Source organism: Mytilus californianus, unplaced genomic scaffold (assembly GCF_021869535.1).
Source record: "Mytilus californianus isolate M0D057914Y unplaced genomic scaffold, xbMytCali1.0.p SCAF_10, whole genome shotgun sequence".
NCBI classification, from domain to species: Eukaryota; Metazoa; Mollusca; class Bivalvia; order Mytilida; family Mytilidae; genus Mytilus; species Mytilus californianus.
The window spans coordinates 60,374,078-60,390,426 of record NW_026262582.1 but is presented as its reverse complement, the minus strand read 5'-3'; the positions used below and the strand labels follow the sequence as shown (position 1 = coordinate 60,390,426).

General features: G+C 30.9%; 1 protein-coding gene across 1 annotated transcript; it reads left to right on the top strand.

The window, feature by feature from the left end:
• Positions 1-6,426: 6,426 nt before the first annotated feature.
• LOC127718312 (uncharacterized) lies at positions 6,427-14,729 on the top strand. The gene is made up of 6 exons (XM_052224308.1): positions 6,427-6,524; positions 6,673-6,725; positions 9,634-9,745; positions 10,723-10,766; positions 11,723-11,779; positions 14,200-14,729. Exons 1-6 carry the CDS (start codon positions 6,436-6,438, stop codon positions 14,547-14,549), a joined length of 705 nt encoding a protein of 234 aa, XP_052080268.1. The 5' UTR covers positions 6,427-6,435; the 3' UTR covers positions 14,550-14,729.
• Positions 14,730-16,349: the final 1,620 nt, after the last annotated feature.

Below are 16,349 nucleotides of genomic sequence, written 5' to 3'. Positions count from 1 at the left end.
GGAATTATTATACAAGTCAAACAGAGAGTTCTAATCATTCCATTAGTATCTATGATCGTTCTAGTAATTCTAAACTGCACAATTATAACATGATATTGTAAACAACTATGTAAACATCTTATAAGGCCTGATCATACGTGGCCCAATATTTGTTTTATGTTCAGAATCGAAAAATGATGTTAATCACAATAAAAGATTAATGGGATGTATTTCAAAGGAAAATATCACCTAACATTGAAATTAAATGACTTCAGTTATATGGAACTTTATAAATCCTACTGCATTTTACAAGGCGCACGTGTATAACATTTTTTTTCATACAAAAAAAAACAATTTCAATTTTGGTGTTTACTAATGAAACAAATGAGCGAATATGGTACAGTCTTTCATCAGAATTTTTTTTTATATCTTGTATGAATGTTGCAAAGAACAGGATCATGAAAAAATATTTGAAATTACAAATGGAAAATGAAATGTAAAGATTTAATACCATACTAGAGATTGTTAATGCGGTTTCACACACATTTTTGTTGATTGCTTCGAACTCTCTTCCATTTCATTTTCGAAACTATGCAAAATCTTGTGTTTGCTTTATCGATTTGCTAATGAATGATGATTATTTAAATTGACTTTCGTATTTACCACATTTTTTTTAATCGTTGAACGGCAGAGAAATACATGTACGTCGACGAGGGGCTTGTTATTTATTCATAAATCAGTATATTTGCTAACTCAGTATAATACAATCGACAGCAATATTGGAATTACAAAATTGTGTCTGCATCAATTAAGAGTGCAAGCATGTCCTCTTTTTATTCAAAATATTGAATTGTCACCAAAATTTAGTAGTTTTGATATGTTAGACTGGTTTGTATTACAAAACTATTTGACAGCATCAACCGACAAATGACCATATTTGCACTTTCGATTGAAAATTATATAGGTGTGAATCATAAATCAGTATATATGTCAACTTAGGATGGATTGTATAATACAAGTGATAGCAATCCTGGAACACAATAACTATAAAATGTTGTCTGGATCAAATTAAAATGCCAGCAGGTCCTCATTTATTAAAAAATATTGAATTTTAACCAAATCTCAGTAGTTTTCATATTTCAGGCTGGTTTGTTTAAAATATCTGAAAGCATCAACTCAAACTGACTGCATTTTCACATTATTTTGAAAATTATATAGGTGTGTATCATACATCAGTAAATGTGCAAACTCAGGAAAAATTGTATAATACATATGACAGCAATATTGGAACACAATGATTGCAACATTTTGTCCGCATCAATTTAGAGGTCCAGCATGTCCTCTTTTTTATTAAAAATATTCAAACGTCACCATCATTCAGTAATTTTCATATCTAAGGCTGGTTTATATAACAAAAATGTTTTACTGCATACTCAAACTGACCACATTTGAACTTTATTTATATAAATATACAGGCGAGTATACTTAATAAGTATATTTGTTAACTCGGGATGGATTGTATAAAACAAATGACAGCAATATTGGAACACAATGGCTACAAAAGTTTGTCCGCATCAATTTATAGTGCCAGTATTTAACCTAAGTATTCAAATTATTGAATCGTCAATAAAGTCAGTAGTTTTCATATATCAGGCTGGTTTGTATAACAAAACTATTTAACCGCATCTTCAAACACTGACCATATTTGCACCTTATGACGAAAAGTATGAGGCGGTATCTTCTAGGAATATTATGTCGATTAATTGGTTGATTGTTAGTTGCTCAACGTCCAGGGAAAAAACAATTCATACATATTAAGGGCAAATTTATTATGTCGAAAATTGAAAACAACACTTTTAATAATTTCATGCGTCCGAAGCGCTTTTCTGGATTTACCTTCATCAGGAACGCTCAAAGCCAAACATTTGAAATCCGAGGAATGTATAAGTACCGAAACAGTTGAAGAGCTATATGACAAAAATACATAAAACAAAGAGCCAAATTCATCTAAGGTCAACTTTGCCTGAGGGAGTTGAAACCTGTGTTTCTTTATAATTTCAAAATTTATCAACGGACAATTTTAGAAAGGTTTGTTATAAATCATGTCAATACCGTCAGTTCCAAATATCATTTATAATCAGTAGAGATGAATCTATCGAAATGGAAGAGATGGTTCAAAACTATGCAATACCTTAAATATCCGGACACTATACAACTTTTGTTTGATCATTCTGTCAAAAATAGAATTGTTAATCCAAGGCAAATAAAATGAAGCACGATGAAAAATCTATGTAATGCATATACTTGTATTTAGAAGAGACTGTAAAAAATGAGAAAAGAAGAAATGTAAACAATGTTATTTATATACAATCCTATAAAGATATTTTCCAATGAGTTGGATAACTTTTTTATTTGCTTTAAAAAAAGCTTCTCAATTTTTTTATTTTTCAATTGTTAAAGTTTGTTTAAATCCTTATATATTTTTGAATAATGTTACACATTTTAAGTGTGGCATGTACATCTGTATTTTAAATGTTCGAACAAGGAAGGTTAGTAAAAGAATAGTATACTGGTTATCATTAGTACATAGAATGAATATATAAAGTGCGACGTTCAACCCTTTTTACACCATGATCTAAATAAAGGAGTATATAAATATGAATAGCAGTAACGGTACCAATTTTAGTACACCAGATGCGCATTTCACCAATAAACATCTGTTTAAAGTATGCCTGAGGACAAAAGAAAAGTATCAATCAAAATGTATTCAAAACTTGAAAAAAGCTGATTACATAAAAAAGGACAAGGATTAATGATATAAATACCAATGAGACAACTCTCTAACATAGAGCAAATTTATAGCAATTTGCCAACAATTATTAAAATAATGCGCCAAAACATACAGCACAGAAGCAATAAAAGTTCCCGACAGGCCAAATGTAAAAGTCTTCAAACTAAAATGACGGTTTGATGAATGTAAAAAGAAAAAAAAAACAATAAACTAAAACAAATATGACACACAGCAACGAAAGACAACTGTTGATTTGGAGATTCCTGACATTGGACAAAAACATTCATAATGTGATGGAGTTAATTATGTTTGCTGGCGCGTAACTCTCCACAAAACCTGAAACCATGGTGCAACATCTCAATATACTACAAAACTATAAACAAAATCAGATGCAAAGGCTTAACTAATCAGATCCATACAACGTACAAAAACTAATAAAAAAATACTAAAGACACAGTGATGAAAAAGTTTCTTTCTAACCAAACTGAAGCATTCTGTCATTTATATTTCATTGTTTTGTTATCAATCTAATTGACTTCAAAATGATATTTCATTACCATAAAAAGATTTGAAATTGTTTAATGTTTTTTTTTGCAGACTGTTGATGTCCCGCTGGAAAAAAATGATAGAAACAAAAAATCATTCCCTGTTTTTCAAAGTTGAAATATATAAAAAAAAAACAGATACATGTGAAATAAACTTAATGTGTCGTACAAACAAAAAATGCCGCAGTTAATGCCAGTTTTTCTTTATCTGATACATGGAATATTGTCGGTTAAATTAAATGTAATGGAAATAAAACATTATCACATTATTAAAATTCATCGTCGTCTTTCTTATATTAACGATACCTTAGGAAAATCAAAAGGCATACCTAAATAAAGTTACAATAGATTTTAAAATATTGACATCTATACTACTAAAATAACGAGGTCCAATTTGTTAGCCAGCATGACGTAACAACGACGAATCAAAGAATTCAACTTTACATAGAACTAAAATAGGATAATGGTGTTGTTTAAAAATTACACTATTTCAGGCCCTTTTGTTTTCCACATAATTAATATTACCAATAATTAACAAGTTCCGGGTCGAATCCGATACTGGTACCAATGATATATGTTACATGTAGTGTCCAGTTACCTGTTACTTTCTTTTAATTCCTCCTCTATCAGGAGAACCTAGAATTCTGCTAGTGTATTTTTTTCATGTCTATGTTACATCATATTACACTATGTAACAAGTCTGTTTTCTTTAAAATCAATACCACTTTTAATTTTGGTTAGTTAGTTAAAAAAATTAAATTTATTTATAGTAAGTTTATTGTAGTAAGAAAATCAGGACGGGTTCAAACAGAAAGATTTTGAAAGTAGAGAAAACTGTGCACGTTACAATAAGGATGTTATCATTACTAAAAATCCAGGCTAAAAATAAGGCATAGGTACTTAAGTTCAGTCACGGACCCGCGATGTCGCAGATGTGTTCTTGTACTTTAAAAAAATGTCATACATCTTCAGTGTATCGTTATCAGCGACGTATGGAAACTCTTTATTCTGAAAGTCTGCACACAGACAACCAAATATAAACATGACATATTGGTTAACATAATGGAATAAAATGTGTTTATTAGGTGCAATGTTCATTGTTTTTACTACAAGAAATAGATATCTAAGTAATTCACCTTTGTCACATATCAGCTTTTGACCTCGATGATAAATACATGTACTATGTTTTTGGATTCGATAATTACTGGTAACAGACAAAGAAAACTTCATAATTAATTACGTTCTTAATTTCAAATACTCCACTGGGTTTCTCAGTAGAGGAAAGTGCTATATTATTAAATTTCACTAGACTATTATTAGTCATTTAAAATGGAATGATTTGCACACGCACATATTTAGTTCATATGGCGGGAAACAATGTGTCACAATACATGATTAAGATTTCTGTCTGAATTTGTTGTCAATCCACGCGTATTAAGAATATTGTATTGTAGCTAAAATCAAGATGAACGTCGTTTACCGATGTTAAAATCTCGGAAATCGAAAAATCGACTTAGAAGAGAAAAACCATTGTAACAAATACAGTTTTTGTAAAACAATATAAATGAACCAAACATAGAGTATTAACGGTATTATTGACAACAGGAATCGGACGACATATTATGATTAAAATAACTTGCACACAATCTTTTATTTTACACCTTTTTGCAAACTGTCTTAAAAAGAATCCACCATTTTCTACAAAAGCAAATGCCTGTACCAACTCAAGAAGATATAACAATTGTTTTCATTCGTTTGATGTGTTTGAGCTTTTCAATTTGCCATTTGATAAAGGACTTTTCGTTTTGAATTTTACTTGGAGTTCGGTATTTTTTGTTATTTTACTTTTTAATAACGTAATAGGTTAAGAATACAAGTACTGTAGTTGACATAAACAAAACAACAACACAATTTTAGTAAATGAAACGACTTCTTACGACTCTCTCGACTTAGCAGAGATAGTTTCAACCCCATTGTAATTTCGATAACTTAAGTAATGAGAGGTACATATAAGTAGTTAAAAGGAAATGATTATAAAAAGTTGTACAATACGTCCATATCATTTTACGATAACTACAAACGAAATCATAAGTTCGGGAACCGGCTAATGAATCTTTGATTGTCTCGTTCAATCACAATTTTTCTAGACTCAGAATAATTAATAATTATGGCTTGGTATAGCAAAACGATACCTGCCTTTAGTTGAAAACATTTCTGACATCATTTGATAAATCAATTGTGTGTTTGTGGATGTGTAATTGAGGTATACCTCATATCTACTTTTATTCATTTATTTTAATCTTTTAGACTAAAGTCATAATTTATATTGTTAAAATTTTAAATACTGTGGATTCATTATTATTCGTTGGATACCAATTTTCGTGCATTTTGTGGGTACAGGTTAACCACGAAATTAAATGTTCAACACATGATAAGTTTTCTATAGGCTTATATGCAAACTTTGACTTAACCACGAAATTAAATATCTACGAACATGTAAGGTTTTCATAATCCACGAAAATTGGTACCCACGAAAATAAATGAATCCACAGTAATAACAAATATACGGATTAACGCCTCTGTATACCAACACGCATTATTTTTTTTTCACTTTGCCATTCATGATTTATTATATTTTACGAAATACGATTCTATTTCTTTAATTGATACTATCATCTCGGTATTTAACCATGTAGGTCAATTCAGGAATACACAACAACTTGTCAAAACCCAGTACGGTTTACCTAGGACATAATTCAAATGTATACATAGTTTAAGGTTTATAGATTTTAAACGGAAATATAAATTAAATACACATAACATAAGTACGTTTTCAAACACATCAAAGATTACCTCAAATGATTTAAAATGCGCTGTTGAAATACTATAAAATTGCCCCCTTATCGTTATCCAATTGTATTTTTTTTCAAATTAACTTCAATGAACGCGTACTTGATGATTATTAAGGAATTTTGTTCCATTTAACTAGGACACATCCGATCTGTATTTATTTCATTGGTTACATTTATATATATTTTTTAGGAATTAAAAAAACAATTTTTCCGGCTTTCTGATATTTTGATAGAATTTTTATTAGATACCATTACCGACTTTGACACAATGTTAGTCATTTACATAATTCTAATACTTAGTTTTAGTGATAAAGGCACAAGTTTAAAAGGTCTTAAAGTATGTGAAGACACACAAAGGTATGGTTTTAACAATATAATAGTTCAAAGATACTATAATATGTTTAACAAACTTATTTTATTCAATATAGCATTCAAAATTTTGTTGTTATTTTTTTTTAATCACTCAGACAGCTTTTTTGTGTATCTGTTTTTTTTATTATTTCAGGAATATAGAGTATTGTTGTTCTGGCTATGAAGACATAAATGGTACATGTACAGGTATGAAAACGTTTTTGAAGCTTTAATGGAAAATTTTCATTCTGTTCACATTCGTTTAGGATTTTCTTGTTTTCAACAATTTATAAAATATCATGTGATGGTATATACTTATATTTAATAAATAACAACAATAACTGAAAAACAGTTCTAATGTAATTGAAAACCAATTGTTAAGAGAACAATTGAAGGTCTTTCCACATGAAATGTCTAAATAATTGACATGAAGCTACCTGCAGTTTACTCAAAGTTTCTATTGGTATCAAATCATAGGTTTTTTCATGATGATTCAAAACTATATGGTTTGTATATACTTTTTATGAAATAAGGGAGATAATCTGCTACTTCCGGTTTATAAAATGTCATTTCCGATCTCATATGCTCGCTTACGTCACACTGATTCCAATATTATATAGTTTATATATACTTATCTTTAAATAAGGGAGATAAATTGCAAATTCCGATTTAAAAAAAATCACTTTCGGTACCATCTGATCGGTTACTCCACGATAATTCCAATATGGTTCTTGGTGATTTTAATTGAGATCAGTGCAGGAAATTGCTACTTCCAGATTTTCAAAAAATCCCTTCCGGTCGACCATTTCAAGGTCATATATCTACCGACCTGATTCAAAAGATAGAATAGCCTTATCACGTATAAATATGAATTATTAGCAAATGTCAAAATATAGAACGTCAAATTCACCTTTGACCTTGACCATAAGGTCATAAAGCAAGGACCTAAAATCAAAAGACCCTAGGTCTCTACTGTATATGGTTTATGAGTTATATCACAGGTAATTTTAGATATAACAAGGGAGAAAACTCATATTAAAAGTCAACGCACCCTTTATGTATATGTATTGTGACATGTCGTAACTAACAATTCAGTAAAATATTTTGTCGATATTTTATACGATTGTTGATAAGATGATATACTAAGCCATAATCAAAATTAAAAACATGACCTTGATCTTTGACCTTGACTTCATTTTCATTTTGGTGGACCCTGGACCTCAAGTCAAAAGACCCTAGGTCTCTTTTACGAATGATTTACCAGTTACAAATACATTCTACTTATATAAAATACACAAGAGAAAGTAACTCTCATATGGAGTCTCATGATAGCTTCTGTCAATTTGTTTTTCGACATCCTGATGATATAACGAGTAATTTGGAAAAAAAAAATTTGAGGGTTTCCTTTACGGTTACGAAGGAGTAGAGATAAAATGTAAAACAGTGTTCGGGGTGATAACTATTACAAGAAAAAGTGTTCGGTGAAACGGTGTCAGTTTCAAAAGCGTATAAACTGTTCGATACCGTATATCAAAGATCTAAGCTACATCTTGCGAAACAAAAACTTCCGGCAAGAATTTAAAGTGACGGAAGAAAAAAAAATAATAATCAGAAGTCCAATAGGTATTTCCACTGAAAAGTGGGAAGACCTAATTAAGGACATCTTCTAAATATGATTAATTTGGTACTTATTATTTGTTTTAGATAAGATTCGTTTTTATCTAAAGAGAAATAATGAAATCAACAAAAAGTAAAACAACAAAATTACCGAACTCCAAAGAAAATTCAACACGGAAATTTATATTGACAACAATATGTGAACAAACAAACAGACACAATAGGTAAACATGTCAAAAATAGGGGGACAGCAGTCAACATTGTGTTATAATCTTAATCAGTATATAAAAAAAAACAAATATGTCAACAAAGAAAAACAAAATGGCATATAGACAAAGCACATACGCAAAAATGAAATACAAGAATACAAAAAATACAATAACACAATTACGAGATGTATAAGTACCGAGCCCCACCAAAAGGATATTACCAAAAATGGACCTAACAGTTAAGGTTAATAATTTACAAAGACAAATAAAAGAACAATATAAGACGTAAGTAAGATGATGAACAACGTCAGTACCTACAATCTAACATCAAGACCATTATGTATTATTTGTGAAGTTGATGCGGAATATTTATCAACAAGGTCTTAGCATCTTCCGATGAACCATTTTAGAAAAAAGGACAAACGTTCTTTGACAAAACCCTAGTTCATCAACTTTCTGCTCAGACACTGGTGAGGTTTAATAAAGTCTGAATAGTAGCTGCAAGCTCTTGAATACCGAATAGGTTGGGAAATGTATATCCCATATGCTGGTGAAGTTGGTATATTGCTTCTAATGTGGGGGGAAATTGATAATTTCAAAATTAAAATCGTCTCGTTTGTCATAGAGGACAGTTATTGTTTAAGATCATAGGTAATAATAAACATAGAAAAGGTTCAATTACACGCGGCAGTACTTTTCTTTGCAGTATCTTAGAATGATCTGTAACATAATTATTTAAGACATCTGTGTTTTAAAACTCGTTTCTAAATTTCTAATTCAAGAATCTCTCAATATATACATTTTCAATAACTAGCTTTTCGCATAATATTGACCTTTGCCACCAAGAATTAGACAATGGCGTTTTTTTATTTTTTTTGTTCATTGATAAGGCAGTCGGCAAAACTTAATAAACCCGCTTGAATAGGCAGTGGTCCTCTCAACTAAAACACATTATTCTACATTTGAGCACACTCACACAAAACTTACAATGTTGACTCTCAAACATTCTATGCCTGTTTGAATTGTTTTACACTAGTTATTTTGAAGCCCTTTATAGCTTGCTGTTCGGTGTGAGCCAAGGCTCCGTGTTGAAAGCCGTACTTTGACCTATAATTATTTACTTTTTATACATTGTGAATTTTATGGAGAGTTGTCTCATTGGCACTCATACCACATCTTCTTATTTATATATAACGTTACAACATACCTTCCGTTATGTTTAACATTTCTTTACAACCGGGGCAAAACATAGAATTTCATTTACCAATATTTGTTCATGTGCTTTTCAGAGTGCAAAATTGGTTTTATGTCAATAGGAGGAAACTCGTGTACCCATTGTCCAAACAACAGATTTGGAGAAAGATGTGTTAACCTTTGCAACTGCAATCAGAATGAAGAAAGGTAAAATAAAAATGAAATTATTTTTCTTTTGTATTTAAACGAATATCATTTATAATTTCTGTTTTCTTTTTTGTATAAGACCAAACTCTAATTGTACCGAACACATAAATAAGGTTTGCGATTTTTGCGGTTTGTCTTGTTAAAATTAGATAGTGTATGTTTAAACATTTACTTTGAATGAGTCAAATCTCGATAATTTTATCAGGCATCTGTTTAGCCTTTTTAACAAGGGAAGTAAACCAATCAAATGAAATCAACATACATTCACTTACAGTATTTTCTTTTTTTCTTTTTAAATGTCTTCTAAAACTGCCTGAACTCGATGGTCACATGACATAACCAATGGGTTGATATTTCACGAAGACACGTTTTGTGTTTAAATTTATATGTAAAACGGCCATTTAAGACCTCATTTAACAGTTACTTAGATTTTGTTGTTCTTTAAGGCTTCGTCACAAATTAAATAAGATACTAAAGGGACCACATAATATCGTCGTAATAATGTGATAAAGGAGGTGAAATAATTGATGGATGCTAAATGGATCAACTAATAGCTCTATGCATATTTTGAACTTGTTCCTTACAAAGGAGAACAAAAAAAAAACAGCCGTGGTGCAAAGCGAATCAATTGACAACCGCAACATAAAAAACCGCAATGATTTTAAAACAACATAATAATGACAACGCCTTCGCAAAAAAAAAAAAAAAAAAACAACAACAGAATGTCTGCAATACATAGAAAACTAATGATTGAGCAATAAGAGCCCCACAAAAACAAAGATGTACGAAAGGGTGAGCATTTCCTGTTCCACATATAGCACCAGTCGTGTTAAATTCCTTTGTCGATCAAGGTAAGATCTTCAAGGTAAGATAACCATTGCAATGTTTATCACATAATCAAGTTTCACGTATAATGAACGTGAACATATTATTCCTCCTGTATATTGAAATGTCAGTGCTTTTTTTTATTTACGCAGGTGTGATCATATGAATGGGTGCGTTCAAAAGTTTGAAGTTGGCGGTAGGTTTTTTCAGAGTATAGCAGCTTTTACTTAACAGTTCTTCATGTTCTTACGACTTTATTTTGATTATTCCTCAGTTTTAAATGTAGTGGTTTGTGAACTTGTTTGTCTCTTCATCGTTTTTCGTTTTTTGTTTTGCAATGACGTTGTCAATTCATCTCGACTTATGTTTTTTCAATGTCCCCTTTGTATCTTCCGCCTTTTTAGCAATGGAAAAATTGGTTCAACTATCTTGGTCATCTCAAATTTATATAGAAATATCTTTAAACATTTTTACTTTATCAGATAGAGAACTGTATATAAAAAACCTTTCTAGACTTTGAATCCCCAACATGCTATAATGATCTACGACCTCGCTCGTACTTTATTTGGCTTTTTAACTTGTTTGAATAGAGTGGTACTGATGAGTCTTTTGTAGATGAAACGTGCCCCTTGCGTTCAGAATTAAAAGCTGGTATTTTGATGAGTTTTGCTTGAACTGCTTACTTGAACAGGCTGCAAATTGGCTACTTCGGCACTTTGTCGTCTGTACATATACTATTGTTAAACTTGCAAAATGGCGTCACTTTTTGTAGTTCACATATTTTCCCTTTCGATGTTAATGTTGTATGTGTACATTGAACGTTTTTTTTTTGGCTTTCGTGTCGACTTTGTTTATACGCCACAAAACATGATAATCTCATGAAATCAGATGCGAAACGTGATTAATCAAGAAACGGAGAGATTTTGTTGTAAGGTTAATTGCAGCATTTGTTTGAAAGTTTATTTTTTCTTTGTTCATTAATGTTGATTACTATCCCTTTTTGGAGAATACGTTACCAAGTTCTTAAACTTGTGTCTTATCCATTTATCATTTTGATCAATAACATATGTTTAAACTGCTCTCTCTTTTTAAGTTAGTTTTTCTTTTAATTTATGCATAATTCACATGATAAATTTAAAATTATCTTTGTAGAAAATGTCAATTATACAACAAGAGCTGTGGTGGGAAACCATTCCGAATCAATGACGGGTAAAAATGTCGTTGACTGTTTTGGTAGTCAACCATGTTTTAGTATATCTTTCAGGAAACCCTGATTTAAGTTAATTTTTGAAATTAAATTTGATTTTAATGCCACCATTTAGTGTTTATTTTAATTATAAAGCAAGAGTGATGATTACAATACACATTTTATTCAGGCGTTTGAAAAAGTTGTTTAATGTATAAAAAATGTTGTTTTTTTTAGCAATTTTCAGTGTTGTGTTCTAATTAATAGTTTAACTTCAAATATTCTTCAGAAAAGCAATTCGGTAAATAAACTACTGTATTTTTCAATTAAATAAAACATCATGATGACCTTACCGAAAAAGATTTAAAGAGTGACAGATTACCGTGAGTATGTCGTGAGTAAACGGGATGTCACTCTAGTGCCTTCACGAATTATTTAAATGATCTTTTATACAAATGAAAGAAACTTACAAATGACGTTTCACAAAAGCAGCATTGAAACTTTAATTCAAGTTATTTGAATAAAGATATGGTCATAGTAATCGGTTTTACATATACTTATATTTCCTCTGCACTCTCTCAGCTTTTCCTATGATTCTATGATTCAAATATCATATTCGGTCAAAAATTCTGAGTTACATGAAGTATACTTTCTGACAAATCTTTCGAGGCTTCCTACGATAAAAGATGATGTGTTTGTACGTGAAAACTAAATTGAAGCGATTCGATACCTATATGCTTCTCAAGGTGATATATCAAATTCCATGTTCATCAACTAAGGAGTTCAGACTGTACTTTAGTTCGTCTAGAAAATAAATATGTACGCTGATGAAGATGGTGATTGGTTTTAAGGTCCGGCTATCCTTTTGGATATTGCGGACTAATGTACGTAAGTTACAGATTTGGATCTGCCTGTCTTTTTGCTTTCATCCTGCTCCAACTGCGATGTTGTTGCTAATACGGAGTGTTTAGCCGTTCTGACAGTATGGCAGCTTCTATAGCCTCTTGTTTTTACTTCTTTTATATTCAGAATCCTCCGGTTATATTCATGTTACACTATTACGAATTTTGCCAGCTGACTAACTTACTCTTCATAATATTTTTTTCCTTGTTTTTAAAAGAAAACGGTTCTAATATTAAATGCATGAACAATCTAAATAGAATCGTTTCCCGACAAATGTTTAATGGCTTATATCTCAAAAACAAGGACACAGACCTTAACATAGTCCTGAAGGGAATAAATAATTTAATGATTTTAATGACCTCCATTTAAATATTTTTTCCGAAACATTTTGTTTTTCTATAAGAATTTACGATAAATATACATCTCTGATGCCATCAGCCAACCATAATTAAAGAGAAGAGAGAGGAAAATATCATAATAATAATCAACCTCATCAGTTGAAAACGAACTGAAAATGTCAAGACAAAAAGCGAAAAAAAAACTTCCAAAAGACAACTAACAGTATACACAACACAACATAGAAAACCAAAGACTATAACACAAATCCTACCAAAAAACAGAAGTTGATTAACCTAAATGCTTAATTTAAACATTTAATTTATTTTCTCTATTCTAAGCCGATTTATAGCTTCATCGAAGGGTAAGTTAATAGTTTTTGACGTGCGGTTCGGTAAAGTTTATTTATTCTCTGTCAAACATTAATCAAATTTCCTTACTTTCCCCTGATTTTTTTCTTGTGACGGGTCATCAAAAGTTACCATGCCTTCTGATTACACAGAAAAATAACACACAAAACTTATATTCCTGTTACACAGAATGAATTCCTTTTTTTTCTGTTAAAATTGAATTGTGTTGAGAATTCGTTGTATTATTTTGTGAACTTGTTTGTCTCTTCGTCGTAAGCTTTTTCGGTAAGATCATCGTGATGTTTTGTTTAATTGACACATACAGTAGTATATTTATTTAATTTATGCATCACAAAATGAAAAAAAAAATGTAGCCTACTTTCCTGACACATTGTCAATGGAAGTCATTAAATATTTCGGACACATGATTGTTCATACTGGTTTAATTAAGTACAAAAACATGACTTGTTTTGCTTTTTCAAGTTAAGTTCGACAGTTTTTTATTAGAAACTGTATTTTAAGATTTTAAATGAGTATATTTTCATATAAAAAAGTATAAAAAAATACCGAACGCCCAGGCACATTCAAAAAGGCAAAAGTCCATACAAACTATCAAAATCAAACGTGATCAATCAACGGAACAAGTGAAAAACAACTTCATGTAAAGTTTGACAACACTAGCAAACAATACAAACTAGATATTCATGATATTGGTTTAGTTCTGATAAGATATATATCTTTGTCGATTTTGATTCCGATCTCTAAGTATTACTGACATTCACAAACAATCTAATCATGAATTACATATATATATATGTATACATATATAACATTTCATATATAAACATTTTCAGTATTTGAATTGAACGTGCTTATCTTCTGGGCTGCAATATTTGGCGTACTGGTTATGATTGGAGGCTGTTTGGGCTTTACCTGCTTTTGTAAAAAACGAAACAAGATAAATGCGATTAGGATCATTGGAGAAAACGGATATCCAAACGTTTCCGTAAATGCAGGTCATAATGCATTTCAGTTGACCGACGACACACATGTAGCTAGTAGCTCATATTTACAAGTCATAAATGGATCGTATGGCACTATCATTGATAACAGTGGAAATGAAGATCACTGCAGGCATCTCAACTCGTATGTTACTGTGGTCCCTACAACCAGCGATACACATCACTACATGAACTATGAATAGAGGAAACAACAAATCCGTGATACATTATCCTATCTTTATTCATGTATTTATATTTCTAGAAATAAATAATAAAAACTAAATAATAAGAAATTGAGAATTTCTATGGACAGTCAAATATTCGTATTGCTTGTCAAACAGAAAAAGACGACTATTTTCATTTCCGTCTTCCATTTTCAATTTTTTTTTAAATTTCATTTCCGTCTTTCATTTTCAATTTAAAAAAAAAGAATGTGCACCATCTTCTTACAAAAAGCAAGGTTTTATTCAACATGTTCAAGTTCCTAGTAAAACATAAACTTTTCGGACACAAAGTCACATATCAATGGTCTGTTAGATTAAATAATATCGTAAATTCAAAAGATGAATAGTTGTCCCATTAGCAGTCATACCACATCTGCTTATTTGTTTATAAAATGTAAACGTGACAATTTATCCAGCAGCCAAAACTGTGTAAACATACACAGAATTACCATTCATGTTTCTCGTTTTTTCGTTTTTTCATATAGATTAGACCGTTGTTTTTCCTATTTGAATTGTTTGACACTAGTCATTTTGGCGCCCTTTATAGCTTGCTGTTCGGTGTGAGCTAAGGCTCCGTGCTGAAGGCCGTACTTTGACCTGTAGCTGTATACTTTTTACACATTGTGACTTAGATAGAGAGTTGTCTCATTTGCACTCATACCACATCTTCTTATCTATATAGACTTAGTATAGAATGTGAAGATGAGTGTTTATAGTTACACTGTGGCTTTTTTTCAAATGTTATCATGAATATTTTCCTGGATATTAAGAAATTAATTCACAAAAAAGTATTAACAAACTCCAAAGTAAATTCAAAGGTGAAACTCTATTAAACATGACAAAATCAAGCGTTTGACCTCATTAACCAATGACACGAATAGACAACAACTGTCACATATCTGGCTTGGTACAGGCATTTTCCGAAGTAAATACTGGATTACATCTTGTTTTATAGCTCAACTTTCGACTAGTATGACAGTTGTTTATAGTTATATTATAGTGACAACATTTAGTGAGCTCCCCAAACAGGCGTTGGCCGTTATTTTTGCTCAATTGAATTGTTTCGCGTTTTCTTTTTTTTTTTTTATTTCGGGGCCTTTCATACGGTATGTTTTTTTTTATTGTTGATAGCCGTACGGTTGCCTGTATAAGTGCTTACATCCATTTCATTTGAGCTTTGGTGGATAGTTGTCCCATTGGCAGTCATACCACATCTGCTTATTGGTATATAACATGTAAATGTGACGATTTATCAAGCAGCCAAAACTGTGTAAACATACATCACAAACTTACCACTCAGTGATATGTAACATTATGATATACAAAGAAACCATCAAGTCAAAGAAAAAGGCTTTGGTCGGGTTGTTGTCTCTTTGACACATTCCCCATTTCCATTCTCAATTTTATCAATAAGAATTACGATGCCTTCTATGTATAGCTGCCGTGTCCTCCGCCAATAAAAACTGACCTCCACAACATAGCAAATAGTTCTGAAAGTGGCGTTCAATACCAATCAATTCATGAATCAATCAATGTATAGCTAAATTTCCGCATGGGATGAAAATACTATTTCCACAACTGCAGAATAACAAGAGTGAATGAAATTGAATGAACTAAACAAAGAAATATAATAATGTCGAATTTTAATTGGCAATTATACTACATCTTCTGGTCTGTTTATTGCAACCTATTGATTCAATAATTATAAACTGCGACACATATGCAACACATTATTGTAGCTAATCTACATAACCTGTTAATCATACTAGTTAAGCTTGT